Raw genomic sequence first — 15,084 nt, 5'->3', positions numbered from 1 at the left:
GTGGTATCACATCACCTCCCATAGCAAACCGCATTGATAATGATGACGTGGAAGTAGTAGTAACTTGTAATTAAAGGACAAGAACCTCAGCAGGCTGAAAATCAAAGCCTATTCAAGACTTTAATGATTATTTTTTGATGATCAAACATCCTTTTAAAAGAGTTCCAAGGCTTTAGTAACATCTGTAATAGATAACATATCTTCTATAATTATAATATGGAAGTGTCTATGAACAAAATAAATAAATTTTTTTGGCAAATGCCTAGGGAAGAATGATGTCAGTCAAGTTCATCCAAAGTTTTAAACAGGAGCATCTACACACACAGGGCACGGTCAGTGGTTAGGGATGGAGGTAACTATATCTGAAATCCCTGCGTACCTCTGATTCTTCTTTTAGTGCCTTATTAACTACCTGGTGCTGCCAGTTCTTAAATTCTTCAGATTCCATTTTCACACATTACCCCCACAGCCTCCTGAAATGTCAGTGACTGATAGCTGTCGTTTGAGGAAACTTTTCTTTGGGAATTTGGTCAGTTTGAGTTCCTCCTCAGTCTAGGAGACAAACTTCCAGTTAACAGAGTGAAGAAGAAGCAGCCATGGATCCCGCTGCTACTCCCCAGGCTCCTCGCTGCCCTGCCCTGCCTATGCAGCCCACTACCTGAGGTCGCTGTCTCAAAACACAAACTTATATTTTATTTTGAAGTTACTAGTCAGGCCAGATGTGGTGGCTGACGCCTGTAATCCTAGCATTCTGGGAGGCCAAGACAGGTGGATTACCTGAGCTCACAGGTTTGTGACCAGCCTGAGCCAGAGTGAGACCTCATCTCTAAAAAATAACCCACTGTTGTGGCAGGCACCTGTAGTCCCAGCAATTTCAGAGGCTGAGGCAAGAGAAGCACTTGAGTCCAAGAGTTTGAGGTTGCTGTGTGCTATGGCACCACGGTGCTCTACCGAGGGTGACAAACTAACACTCTTGTCTCCAAAAAAATAAAGTTACTAGTTAGTAACCCTAATTCACTGTCTTGGTATAGCAATCCTTAGTCACATGTTAAATAACTTGCTGTCACTTGAAGGAAACAGAGAAAAAGATTATAGTTTAGGATCATTTTTAGGTCTTGAAGACTTCTCAGAGCGACCTCTCAGAGCGATTCTCACTATGAGAACCACTGCCCTGCAGAATGACTAACGAAATTTTCTTATTTAGGCAAGACCATTGCTTTAAGCCATGAAGGCAGGGGGGTTAACTGGCCCAGCTAAAGTGTGAGCTTAAGTAGCTCACACTTTAGCTTCTTTTACCATATAAAAGTGACCTTGATGTTGTAGCCCCCTTTCTAGTCAGCCAACAGAAAGAATGGTTGAGTCACTTTACCTTTCAACCCTCAAAAAATGAGCTAGGTAATTTCAAAGACTGGCTCTTGCTCTAAATTCAATGATTCTTCTGATCTTTAGGGCTTCATTGCTACTGCAGAAGCCTAGTGAGTTAAGTATTATCTCCCAGATATTAAAGAGTATCAGATTTTTGGCTCCTAGGGGTACCCAAGAAGAGTGTTAATATTTAATGACAGTGAAGATCCTCCTGGATATTACTACTTACTGGTTTCCCATGAGAATAAAGATTAAGTGGCCAGGCTCTGTGGCTAATGCTGGTAATTCTAGCACTCTGGAAGGCCGAGGTAGGTGGATTGCTTGAGCTCAGAAATTTGAGACCAGCCTGAGCAAGAACAAGACACCATCTCTACTAAAAATAGAAAAATTAGGGCGGCGCCTGTGGCTCAGTGAGTAGGGTGCCGGCCCCATATGCCGAGGGTGGTGGGTTTAAACCCAGCCCCGGCCAAACTGCAACAAAAAAATAGCCAGGTGCTGTGGCGGGCACCTGTAGTCCCAGCTACTCGGGAGGCTGAGGCAAGAGAATCACTTAAGCCCAGGAGCTGGAGGTTGCTGTGAGCTCTGTGATGCCACAGCACTCTACCAAGGGGCATAAAGTGAGACTCTGTCTCTACAAAAAAAATAATAATAATAATAGAAAAATTAGCTGGGTATTGTGGTAGACGCCTGTAGTCACAACTACTCAGGAAGACTAAGGCAAGAGGATTGCTCAAGCCCAAGAGTTTGAGATTGCTATAAGCTATGATGCTACAGCACCTGACCCAGGATGACAGAGTAAGATTCTGTCTCAAGAAAAAAAAATTAATAAAGATAAGCCCTATGATCTCTTTTATTGTGACTACAACTTCCATTAAGACTGAACCATCCCTGGTGTTGGAGGGTGGCTGTTCAGTTACTGTACCTTAGGCAACTTGCCCCCTTTTCCTCTGTGGGATGACTAGTGAATCAAACTCAGCCGTCCTGTACTCAAGGTAAAAGATGATGTTGGCTTTATCCAAAAAGGATTGTTAATTGTGTTTGGTGCCACCCCCAAGAAGTATAAGTATTCCCCTCATCTATAGGAAACAGGAATAGCGTTCCTCTGCATAGATACCTTCCGCTCTCTGGGTTTTTTTAATCTTGGCTGAGAAACTGGGAGTCAGAAAATAAACTGTCAATGCCCTATTGGACATTCTTTGTGATGTTCTTTATTCTGACCCCAATATGGACATAGCCAAGTTGGATATTTCCTCTGGTTGCATTTATTTTTTTACTGCCCCAATTAAGGAATTCTTGATGTTTACCATTTTGTGCATTATAAACCAGAGATAGGAGGAGCATGGGAACTTCCTTTTAAAAAAATAATCATTGTCAATTAGCTCCGTCTGGCTCAGCGGCTCAGACTGGGGCCCTAGACAACGGCCAAAGTTCTCCGCACTCCCGCTCAGGCTCTCCCCAAGGCAGTTCAACTGAGTGCCAAGTCCAAAGACACCAAAACAGATCACAGTTAACGCATTATTGAAACTCCAAACATCCATAGCAGTTTCATGTGGACAGATTGCATATTTTGAAAGCTCCAGATTATTTTATCATTCAACATGCCTCGTGGAATCTTTGAAGCATAGAGCTCTGCCCAGTACCCGAATAGAGAATCCGTCCCCTGGCATGTGAGAAGAGCTCCTCACCACCATGACAAACCAGGAAAAATGGGCCCACCTCAGCCCTTCAGAATTTTCTCAGCTTCAGAAATATGCTGAGTATTCTACAAAGAAGTTAAAGGATGTTCTTCAAGAATTCCATGACTATTGATTTTGAAGGTTTCAAACTATTCATGAAGACATTCCTGGAAGCATAGCTTCCCGATGATTTCACTGCACACCTTTTCATGTCATTTAGCAACAAGTTTCCCCATTCTAGTCCAATGGTAAAAAGTAAGCCTGCTCTCCTTTCTGGTGGGCTGAGAATGAATAAAGGTGCCATTACCCCTCCCCGTACCTCTCCTGCAAATACGCGTTCCCCAGAAGTGATCCACCTGAAGGACATTGTCTGTTACCTGTCTCTCCTTGAAAGAGGACGGCCTGAGGACAAGCTTGAGTTTATGTTTCGCCTTTATGACACGGATGGGAATGGCTTCCTGGACAGCTCGGAGCTAGAAAATATCATCGGTCAGATGATGCATGTTGCCAAATACCTTGAATGGGATGTCACAGAACTTAATTCAATTCTCCATGAAATGATGGAAGAAATTGACTATGATCATGATGGAACAGTGTCTCTGGAGGAATGGATTCAAGGCAAAATGACAACTATTCCACTTCTTGTGCTCCTGGGCTTAGAAAATAACGTGAAGGATGGTGGACAGCATGTGCGGAGACTCAAGCACTTTAACAAACCTGCCTACTGCAACCTGTGTCTGAACATGCTCATTGGCGTGGGGAAGCAGGGCCTTTGCTGTTCCTTCTGCAAGTACACAGTCCATGAACGCTGTGGCCAGAGCACCTCCCTCTTGCATCAAGACCTATGTGAAGTCCAAAAAGAACACGGATGTTATGCATCATTACTGGGTTGAAGGCAACTGCCTGACCAAGTGCGATAAGTGCCACAAAACGGTGAAATGTTACCAGGGCCTGACAGGACTGCATTGTGTTTGGTGCCAGATCACATTGCATAATAAATGTGCGTCACATCTAAAACCTGAATGTGACTATGGACCTTTGAAGGACCATATTTTACCACCCACAACCATCTGTCCGGTGGTATTGACTCTGCCCACTTCAGGAATTTCAGTTCCTGAGGAAAGACAAGCAACAGTGAAAAAAGAAAAAAGTGGTCCCCAGCAGGCAAACAAAGTGACTGACAAGAACAAAATGCAAAGAGCCAACTCTGTTACTGTGGATGGGCAAGGCCTACAGATCACTCCTGTTCCTGGTACTCACCCACTTTTAGTTTTTGTGAACCCCAAAAGTGGTGGGAAGCAAGGAGAACGAATTTACAGAAAATTCCAGTATCTACTAAATCCTTGTCAGGTTTACAGTCTTTCTGGAAATGGACCAATGCCAGGGTTAAACTTTTTTCGAGATGTTCCTGACTTCAGAGTGTTAGCGTGTGGTGGAGATGGAACTGTAGGCTGGACTTTGGATTGCATAGAAAAGGCCAATGTAGTCAAGCATCCTCCAGTTGCAATTCTGCCTCTTGGGACCGGCAATGATCTAGCAAGATGCCTGCGATGGGGAGGAGGTTATGAAGGTGAGAATCTGATGAAAATCCTAAAAGACATTGAAAACAGCACAAAAATAACGTTGGACAGGTGGAAGTTTGAAGTCATACCTAATTACAAAGATGAGAAGGGAGACCCAGTGCCTTACAGTATCATCAATAATTACTTTTCCATTGGCGTGGATGCCTCCATTGCGCACAGATTTCACATCATGAGAGAAAAACACCCAGAGAAATTCAACAGTAGGAGGATTTTGTCTGAGATGCAAGTGTCACTCGTGCAGGGGAAGCTTGACAAGGACACTTTAACCGACAACACCTGCACTAACCTGTAAGATGAGAGAGAATAAGAATCCCTACCTCGTGAGATTATTGAGAGGATGAAAGGAATGATGATCAACCACTTGAATTCATAGCTCAAAAATAATTTTGCATGTCTCTGATCTCTCAGATGAGTCAATACACAGACTCTCACGTATTTTGCTTTCACAGGGTAATGTTTAGTTCCCTGCCTATATTCTATGTCTATAAACTGTCATTATCATGGCAAGCATCACCAGAATGAATCAAAACATACATGGAAAGCTTCTGCTAGATAATCTTAAAATAATAAATATAAACTAATCTAAAAAAAATAATAATAAAAATAATCATTGTCTCAGCTCGGCACCCACAGCCCAGTGGTTAGGGCGCCAGCCACATACACCAGGGCCTGCTACACAACAATGACATCTACAACAAAAAAATAGCTGAGTGTTGTGGTGGGCGCCTATAGTCCCAGCTACTTTGTAGGCTGAGGCGAGAGAATTGCTTAAGCCCAAGAGTTCGAGGTTGCTGTGAGCTGTGACACTACAGCACTCTACTGAGGGCGAAATAGACTCAGTCTCAAAAAAAAAAAAAAAAAAGTCTCCCTTCAGGGGGCAAGCTTCCAACATACCACTATGTAAAATAGTCAGCTCTCAGTGTACTATAACTTGGTTCAAAGAAGTCAATGCTGTCACTTTTTCTTTTCTGAGACTTGCTATGATTTCCAGCTGGAAGAGTGGACCACCTCAAAAACAACAGTCTTTCCACCCTAAAGATCTCAGTATTTCAAAGAAATGGGGGGAATGTGTTTGGACCTGTATTATAAAACGTAATCTTTTTGTTTTTTTCTTCCAACCTCCCAAGACAGAACCTTGATTTTTCCCCTGGACTACAGTGCAGTGATGTCAGCCTAGCTCACTGCAACATCATACTCCAGGGTTCAAGCAGTCTTCCTGCCTCAGCTTTCTGAATAGCTGGGTCTACTCACACCACACCTAGCTAATTCTTAAAGTTTTTTGTCGTTACTGGTTTATTTTTAGAGATGGGGTCTCCCTGTTACTCAAACTTGTCTCAAACTCCTGGCCTCAAGCAATCCTCTCATCTCCGTGTCCCAAAGTGCTAGGATTATAGGTATGAGCCACTGTGTCTGGCCAATTTTTTTTTTAACGAGTACACTCCTACAAGGTCATATTCCTTCCACACTGAGGACACAAACGACTAAACCAATACAGGAGAGGCAGTTGATTGTAAATTGGGCATGTCAGATGAAGACTGGCTTTTCTGTTCTTTTTTTTATTTTTTTTTTCCAGACAGTCTCTGTCACCCTTGGTAGAGTGCCATGGCATAATAGCTCACAGCAACCTCCAACTCCTGAGCTTAAGCAATTCTCTTGCCTCAGCCTCCCAAGTAGCTAGGACTAACAGGCACCCGCCACAACGCCCAGCTATTTTTAGAGACAAGGTCTCATGCTCTGGCTCAGGCTGGTCTTGAACCTGTGAGCTTGGGCAATCCATCTGCCTTGGCCTCCCAAGTGCTGGAATTATAGACATGAGCCACCGCACCCTGCTGAAGACTAGCTTTTTTTAAATGAATCTCATCTCAATGCATATTTGATCACCATACTTTATGAGAATTATCAGGACAACACGTATGTAATAATAGATTTTCATACTGTGCATTAATGAGAAGATTTTTCATTAAGTCCTCTTAGGGGGCAATATTAAAGAGGAATCATCTAATTAAATGTCTTCCTTACATTTAGAGGTTTCTTTGCTGGAAAGGGGCAAGTGGGAAAATAACATATTTTATTGCTAACTAGATGTATGGTGCTTTTTTTGTTTTTTTTTTCCCCCGCAATACTGAATGTTTTCTTCTCTTTTGAGGTGCCCACGGTCTGCAGATGATGAGCGAAAACATCCTGTCCTCTGTCTTTTTTGTGGGGCTATACTATGTTCTCAGAACATTTGCTGCCAAGAAGTCGTGAATGGGGAAGAGGTTGGAGCTTGCATTTTTCATGCACTTCGCTGTGGAGCTGGAGTCTGCATATTCCTAAAGTGAGTTGCGAGTGTTCTGGAAGCTTTATAATGAACTTAGGGAATCTGGATCCAATCTGGAGGCCAGTGTATTGATAGGAAATGATCAATCAGAAGTTAGAGAATAGGCGGGGCATGGCAGCTCATGCCTATAATCCTAGCACTTTGACAGGCCAAGTGAGCTCAGAAGTTCAAGACCACCCTGGGCAAGAGTGAGACCCCGTCTCTACTAAAAAATCTATCCAGGCATGGCTCAGCACCCATAGTTCAGTGGGTAGGGCACCAACCACATACACCAACGTAGGCAGGTTAGAACCTGGCCCCAGCCTGCTAAGCAATGACAACTCAACAAAAAAATAGCAGGGCATTGTGGTGGGCGCCTGTAGTCCCAGCTACTTGGGAGGCTGAGGCAAGAGAATCCCTTAAGCCCAAGAGTCGAAGGTTGCTGTGAGCTGTGACACCATGGTACTCTACCAAGGGTGACATAGAGAGACTCTGTCTCCATTAAAAAAAAAAAACAAACTAGCCAGGCATTGTGGCAGGCACCTGGAGTCCCAGCTACTCAGGAAGCTGAAACAAGAGAATTGCTTGAGCCCAAGAGTTTGAAGTTGTTGTGAGCTGTGATGCCGTGACATTCAACCTCAGGGTGACTGAGTGAAAGTCTGTCTCAAAAAAAAAAAAAAAAAGTTAAGGCTCAGTGTCTGTAGCGCAATGGTTACTGTGCCAGCCACATACTCCAAGGGTGGCAGGTTTGAACCTGGCCTGGGCCAGCTAAATGACAATGACAGCTGCAACAAACAATAGCTGGGTGTTGTGGTAGGCACCTGTAGTCCCAGCTACTCGGGAGGCTGAAGCAAGAGAATCACTGAAGCCCAGGAGTTGGAGGTTGCTGTGAGCTGTGTGAGGCCACGGCACTCTACTGAGGGCCATAAAGTGAAACTCTGTCTCTACAAAAAAAAAAAAGTAGATGTGTGTCCTTTTTCTTTCCATTCTCTTCATGTAATGCAATTTTGTTACATAAATCCAAATATCTGACTAACTATGGAATATATAATCATTACTCATAGGCATCTTTTGAACCAAGGGAAAAAAATACATGGTAGCCAAACCCAAATAACTATTTTCAAGGAAACCACAGCAAGTAAACCCACTACCTAGCCATTTGATTTTATAATTTCTCTCTGTGGTACTTATCCCCCTGTACTCATGTACACAAGCATTTTTTTATGTCTCCACTTACCAGTCATAAGAAACCCAAGCACCTTCAGGGTGGCAGTGGTTCTTTATTTTATTCTACACTATGGGAGGCTAGCTCTAACTAGAAAAGCCTTTGTTCTTCTCTAGTTGACTTTTTTTTTTTTTTGAGACAGAGTCTCAAGCTATCACCCTGGGTAGAGTGCCATGGTGTCATAGCTCATAGCAACCTTCAACTGTTTGGCTCAAGCAATCTTCTTGCCTCAATTTTTTCTTTCTATTTTTTAGTAGAGATGGGGTCTTGCTTTTGCTCAGGCTGGTCTCAAATTTGTGAGCTCAAGCAATCCACCCACCTCAGCCTCCCAGAGCGCTAGGATTATAGGTGTGAGCCACTGCTCCTGGCCCCTAGTTAACATTTTGTCTGGCTTGAGATTACTGGACTAGGAGATTTGGTTTTGTTCTTCTGTTAGTTTCCCTCCTCTCTTCAGATTGTGAGTCAGGAAAGAGAAACAACTATTTTCCAGGGTGTCCGTGGCTCAAGTAGGACAGTCTCCTCCCCTCCCTTCAGTATATTCAGTCAGTATTACTGATTGTATTTCCCTAACTCTACTGATCCTTTTCTGTAGCGTCAACAAAAATAGCAATGTTTGTTCTTCTTTACTTAGATAAAATATAATTTTGTCTGTTTGTGTTTATGTTGTCTTTATGCCAAATTCTTGACAGATACTGTCCATATCTTTTCTCTAGATTAACTTTGATGTAGTACCTATCATTTGTACTTAATCATCTTTCCCATTGGTTGTTTTATCCTTCAGAATCAGAGAATGCAGAGTGGTCCTGGTTGAAGGTAAAGCCAGAGGCTGTGCCTATCCAGCTCCTTACTTGGATGAATATGGAGAAACAGACCCTGGCCTGAAGTAAGATTTTCTTTTAATGGAAGGTTTCAATCAGTTCTTTATTTTAGTCCATATTTATTGAGGATAATGACAAAAGTTTTGAAGATACCAATTATCCTAATATATGATTATATTCTATAATTTTAATGAAACTTTCTTCAGAATTACTTAAAAGGTTTGACTTTGTTACGTAAAAGAGAGAAATTTGTCCAGTGATGGAGTTTGGTTTAGAGTAGATATTCGTTGTTTCCATTGCAATGCCTGAATTTTTTTATTGGCCAGGTATATCAGCCTTCTTTGCTTTTGAGCATTAGCAAAATATTTAGAATTCTGAACTTTTCTATGTCCTTCCCTCTGGTAGTGGGAACTGGGGTCCTACTAATGGCTAATGACAATGAGGAAGTAAGGCCCCTTTAACAGTGGTCCCAAAAGGACATAGGGATAAAGATCATATCCCCTTACAATGAACCGTCTCTTTGTGTGTAATTGAAATTTTATTTTTTTTAACTATTGCTCAGAATGAACAGACTCATTAGACAGGGGTTGGGACTTCTTTGATCCTACAGAGATTTGTTTTTATTGTGGCAGCATTTAACCTGTTAAATGGTTAGGGAGAGGGAGAAAAAGGTTAGGAGAGGTTAGGTTTAGGGAGAAAAAACTGAGTGATGAAAATAGGTTAATGATGGAGGAGAATGTGAGTTGTTCCAGAAAGATACAAAGAAACAGAATTTTAAAATAGGTAGGCTCGGCTTCCATAGCACAGTGTTTACGACTCTGGCCACGTGCACCAAAGCTGGCAAGTTCGAACCCAGCCCGGGCCAGCTGAACAACAATGACAACTACAACAAAAAAGTAGGGCATTGTGGTGGGTGCCTGTAGTCCCAGCTACTTGGGAGGCTGAGGCAAGAGAATTATTTAAGCCCAAGAGTTTGAGGTTGCTGTGAGCTGTTGGCACTCTACTGAAGGCGACATAGTGAGTCACTGCCTCAAAAAGGAACAAGCAGGCAATTTGGCCAGGCACAGTGGCTCACTCCTGTAATCCTAGCACTCTGGGAGACAAGGTGGGCAGATAGCCTGAGTAAGGCAAGACCCCATCTTACTAAAATTAGAAAAAACAGAGGCAAAAAAAAAAAAAAAAAAACTGTACAAGAAACATTGTCAAATATGAAATGGTATTTAATTTTCTTTGGGTTATATTTGTAAAAGCATGTTATGTGTTCCAAAATTGTATGAGATTCCTAAAATTCTGATATGCTTTGGTATATGTTATCAATAATAATTATGCTTAGTATGTTAAATTGTTATAAGCCACAAACTAACCACATTTCTTTGCCAATTTTCTCTAACCTTGGATGGCTATTCTAGAACTTTTTGATATCCACAGACAATTATTATTTTACTTTAATTCTTCCCCCAAAGTGATTTTCTATTAACATTAAAGATAATACAATTTGGAAAAAAAAAGAAAAAACAGAGGCAAGAGAATCACTTGAGCCCAGAACTTTGAGGTTGCTGTGAGCTATGACAGCACAGCATTCTACCAACGGCGGTAAAGTGAGACTCTGTCTCTACAAAAAATTCCCAACCAGATAAGCCGCTTGAAAGCTTCAAGGAATGGGGATGTCCCAGTTCTCCATTATTGGCAACAGCCAAACTAATTATTTTAGATTAGCTGTTATACAATGTCGCAAACGATATGGCCCTGGAATTAAAGTATGGTTTCTTTACTTAAGTATTTGCTAATTTCTCTACTATGCAAAGATCAGAAATCAAAGTTTGATAAGCTTTAGGAGGCCAAAAACCATGAGAGCCCCATTCAGGCCAACCACCCAAAAAAGAAGGATGCTGTTTCGAGTTATAAACTTTAATGGCTATTTAAATAACGGCTCTGTAATAAAGGTTCTATAATGCCCAGGGTATACTTGATCTATTTTATGAATAGTGAAGGAGTAAATTTCTGCTTTACTAGCTAAGTAACCTACCAAGTTCTCAGTATGAAGGGAAAATGTCCCTTTCAGAACCCTGTGCTGGTGATTCCAGAAATCTCTTGAGAGTACATAGTAATTCAAACAGTAAAGATATGTCAGTCATTTGAGTCAAACTTACATGTTTTTTCTTTTCTTCCCTGAAGGAGGGGAAACCCCCTTCATTTATCACGTGAGCGGTATCGGAAACTCCATCTGGTCTGGCAGCAACACTGCATTATAGAAGAAATTGCTAGGAGCCAGGAAACTAATCAAATGTTATTTGGATTCAACTGGCAGTTACTGTGAGCTCCAACTCTGCCTCAAGACAGTCAGGAATGACGACAGTAACAAAGACTGACTCAAAATTATGAAGAACTTTCTGAGGGATGGGGAAAGTCAGAGGTCTTTTGCTTCGTTTCCAGATTCACATAAATCAATAAAATATTCCTTAATGGAGTATTGATTTCAATTAGCAAACACATGCTTTAAGGGAAAAAAAGACACAGATTGATCTATTTTATGTTCTGGTACACTGAAGAAATGCTTGTTCACCCCAAATGTTGAGTGCTAGTATTTCCAGGAATCTTGTTCCCTTTCATAATTTGTCCCATTTCGTTGCATCCATTTGGCAAATGAAGTCACATCAAATAATTGTGGACATTTTTATATGTTGGTTAACTCTTCTGCAATTTTGTATTTGATGTTTTCCCACAGTTTAATTCAACTAATACTGGACCACCAAGATTCTGATGATCTGTGGTAGCCCTCCTTGCAGCTAAAGAGTAATTACAGAAACCATGCAATATCTGCAATTGAAAAAGATTTCCATAAAAGTGAATTTTTGTATTATTCTCTTTTAAGGAAATACTCTGAATGTCCTATCTGCTGCTAAAGCCACAAATTAAACTAAATGTCTGTATGGCCAGAGTGCAATTTTGCCTGTGTGGAAAAACTTTTCTCCCTACTGTGGACCTCAAAAAGAGTTAGAATAATGTATTTATTATTCATTTCTGATGGTATAAAGGGCCTGTAATTCTAACCTCTTACTACAAATAGCTTTTTGAGTTTTGAAAATATAATTTACATTTTCAAAAGGCAGGTTTTTATAATGAGATCACTTATCTTGTGATTATGGCACCATCCTGTTTGATTCTCAAAATCTGTTGCAGCTCTGATGTAAACTATTCGTAGAAAGAGAAAAGAAAATTCCCAGTAAATTGGAGCCTAACAACTGTAAATTAGAACAGTGAGACTTAAGGCAATTCTGCGAACTTCTGTCTTTGTAAAAGACAAATCCTTGATGTTATCTGTGTGCAAACTTTTCATAAACTGGTTTTATGACTAGTCCAAACCACCAAAAAAGCTATGTGATCAGTAGTGTCCTTGTTGTAACATACTGTGGTTGAGCCATATCGTTCATAAATAATAGAGCTCCCCCAAATCTGTGCATAGACTTTTTGGTTCTTGGCTTTAATATTTTATATGAAGAACTTGTGATACAAAACAGCACACAGAGGATAAGTTGAAAGCTTCCATTTTAGCTTCTTTGTCTCTAGAGTAATGTTAAGAGTTTGAAAGAATCATTCAAAGACTGTGTCTTATTTTGCCTTTTGCTACTACTGTCCATATAAAGTGTATAAATGTTTTCCTGCCTTCTTTTTGCTCAGCAAAGGCAAGCAAGTAAAAATATATTTGATAAGTGATTAATAATGCACATTTGGGGCTAAATTTTGTGATACTTTAAAGTAGTGTTTCTCAACCTTCCTAATGCCGCGGCCCTTTAATACAGTTCCCGTGGGTCACGACCCACACGTCGAGAACCGCTGCTTTCAAGAAAAGTGGATTTTGTGGTAAGGAATTGGCATAAGCAGGCGCCAGAATTACAATCATGATTTCTACTTAAATTGCTATGCAGAAGGTATCAGGAAATAAGTACTAATGAACAGTTTGTAACAGTTAACAGGTGAGAATCAGAAAATTAAGTATTCAGTTTATCTCATTTGTCAGTATGATTGAATGATTTGAACATTTCCCTTTGTTTCCTATATAATTGTGTTGGATGGGTTATTGGGCTGGGAAGTCTAGGCTATTATAGGAAAAAGAAGATGCAGACTCGTGCCCTAATTGATTGGTCCCAGTTTAGCAAAGATAAACTGACTTTATTTCTAGTCTTTTAATATTCACTTCATAAATCTTGGAGTTAAATTCTCAAGCTGCCAGAGGGACTATCTGACAATGGCCAGCCAGACCTTTACTGCCAAAGAGTACATTTCCTATTTTTTGCTTATTAAGATTCAGATCTCTAAACTGTAGATGAACATAACGTCTCAGTGCTACCCCTAGCCCAAGGGATTTCTAATTACATTCACATATCCTTGTGGTTTGCCTTCATCATTGCAAACAATTACGCTTACCAAGTTTACTTGCAAACAAGCAACTAAGTCACTTTATTTTCTTTAGTGTAGTACATGAAGGCACTGGTTCAAGAGGATGGCTCTAAAACTTTTTCTGTTTGGTCAGGGACTGGCAAGAGTTTTAATGATAACAGTGAAGAAAAATATGTATCTGTATAATTAATTTATTATGTTGGTATATGGGGTGTGAGTTCATCTGTTAGTGGTCATTTGTCATTTCATAACAACTATGCATTTTGGTTCACTGTGATGATGATCTATATTTAGTTACTGCAACATGTTTATACCACTGATTGAAATTCCATCCATGATGAAGTTATACAAATGATGCATATATTGATATCTTTTATTGCAAAAATGTAAATTTAAAACTTGTATAATGTTCTTGTGCTTTTTGAAATAAAATATATGTGTATATTTAAAAAGAAAAAGTCTGCTTATGTTTAGGAATTTGGGTTTGAAGTTTAAAAATCTGTACCTTGGCTCGGTGCCCGTAGCTCAGTGGTTAGGGCACCAGCCACATGCACCGGGGCTGGTGGGTTCAAACCCAGCCAGGGCCTGCTAAATATTGACAACAATAACAACAACAACAGCAACAACATAACCAGGCATTGTGGTGGGCGCCTGTAGTCCCAGCTACTGGGAGGCTGAGGCAAGAGAATCGCTTAAGCCCAAGAGTTTGAGGTTGCTGTGAGCTGTGATGCTACAGCACTCTACCAAGGGTGACATAGACTCTGTCTCAAAAAAAAAAATAATAATAATAATCTGTACCTGGAAAAGAGCTGTAGTTTAAAGTTGTCTTTGTCAGCCCAGGCAAATGTTTTAAAAGACATAGGTGTTCAGTGTACATGGGTCTCCAAGCGTTTTAACCATATACCCCATGAGTAAAATTTTAAGCATGCATACCAAATAAATGTACATACATATATTTCATATTATATTCATGAGTGCTGTACTATAAGTAAATCATAAAACACAACTTTAAAAGGGAGATTTAAAAATCAGTTAAAAATAGAAATAGTTATTTAAATATCTGCCAGTGCAGCTGTATAAAGCAGCACTGTCCAGAAGAGTTCTGTAATGGTGAAAATGTTCAGTGTTGGGGCGGCGCCTGTGGCTCACTGGGTAGGGTGCCGGCCCCATATACCGAGGGTGGCGGGTTCAAACCCGGCCCCGGCCAAACTGCAACCAAAAAATAGCCGGGCGTTGTGGTGGGCGCCTGTAGTCCCAGCTGCTCTGGAGGCTGAGGCAAGAGAATGGAGGTTGCTGTGAGCTGTGTGACACCACGGCACTTTACCGAGGGCGATAAAGTAAGATTCTGTCTCTACAAAAAAAAAGAAAGAAAATGTTTGGTGTTTGCACTACAATATGGTGCTCACTATTCTCATGTGGCTGTTGAACATTTGAAAGGTGGCTAGTGCAACTGAGGACCTACATTTTTAATTTTAATTAAATAGGCATATGTGAATAGCCAGGCGTTGTGGTGGGCACCTGTAGTCCCAGCTACTTGGAAGGCTGAGGCAGGAGAATCAGCTAAGCCCAGGAGTTGGAGGTTGCTGTGAGTGGTGTGGTGCCACGGCACTCTACCAAGGGCAATAAAGTGAAATAAATAGTCATATGTGGCTGTATGCTACCATATTGGACAGCATATGTCTTACTTAATGGTTCTAAAACTTGAGTGTGCATTAAAGTC

The 15,084-nt window shown here is 40.9% G+C and overlaps 1 protein-coding gene and 1 pseudogene across 3 annotated transcripts in view; both read left to right on the top strand.

Moving 5' to 3' along the window:
- Nucleotides 1–13,816, top strand: part of UBR1 (ubiquitin protein ligase E3 component n-recognin 1) — a 151,550-nt gene extending 137,734 nt beyond the window's left edge. For both annotated transcript variants that reach the window (XM_053594091.1, XM_053594092.1), the window contains exons 45-47: nucleotides 6,771–6,941; nucleotides 8,930–9,031; nucleotides 11,142–13,816. In XM_053594091.1, coding sequence (XP_053450066.1) covers nucleotides 6,771–6,941; nucleotides 8,930–9,031; nucleotides 11,142–11,283 — 415 coding nt within the window. In that variant the 3' untranslated portion in view covers nucleotides 11,284–13,816. The remainder of the gene's footprint in view (nucleotides 1–6,770; nucleotides 6,942–8,929; nucleotides 9,032–11,141) is intronic.
- Nucleotides 2,533–6,757, top strand: LOC128587748 (diacylglycerol kinase beta-like; annotated as a pseudogene). Its single transcript, XR_008380629.1, has one exon. The product of XR_008380629.1 is annotated as a diacylglycerol kinase beta-like (transcript).
- Nucleotides 13,817–15,084: the final 1,268 nt, after the last annotated feature.

The sequence above is a fragment of the Nycticebus coucang genome, chromosome 6, assembly GCF_027406575.1.
Source record: "Nycticebus coucang isolate mNycCou1 chromosome 6, mNycCou1.pri, whole genome shotgun sequence".
NCBI lineage: Eukaryota > Metazoa > Chordata > Mammalia > Primates > Lorisidae > Nycticebus > Nycticebus coucang.
The sequence above is the reverse complement of the archived record's forward strand: the minus strand, read 5'-3'. Positions and strand labels throughout refer to the sequence as shown.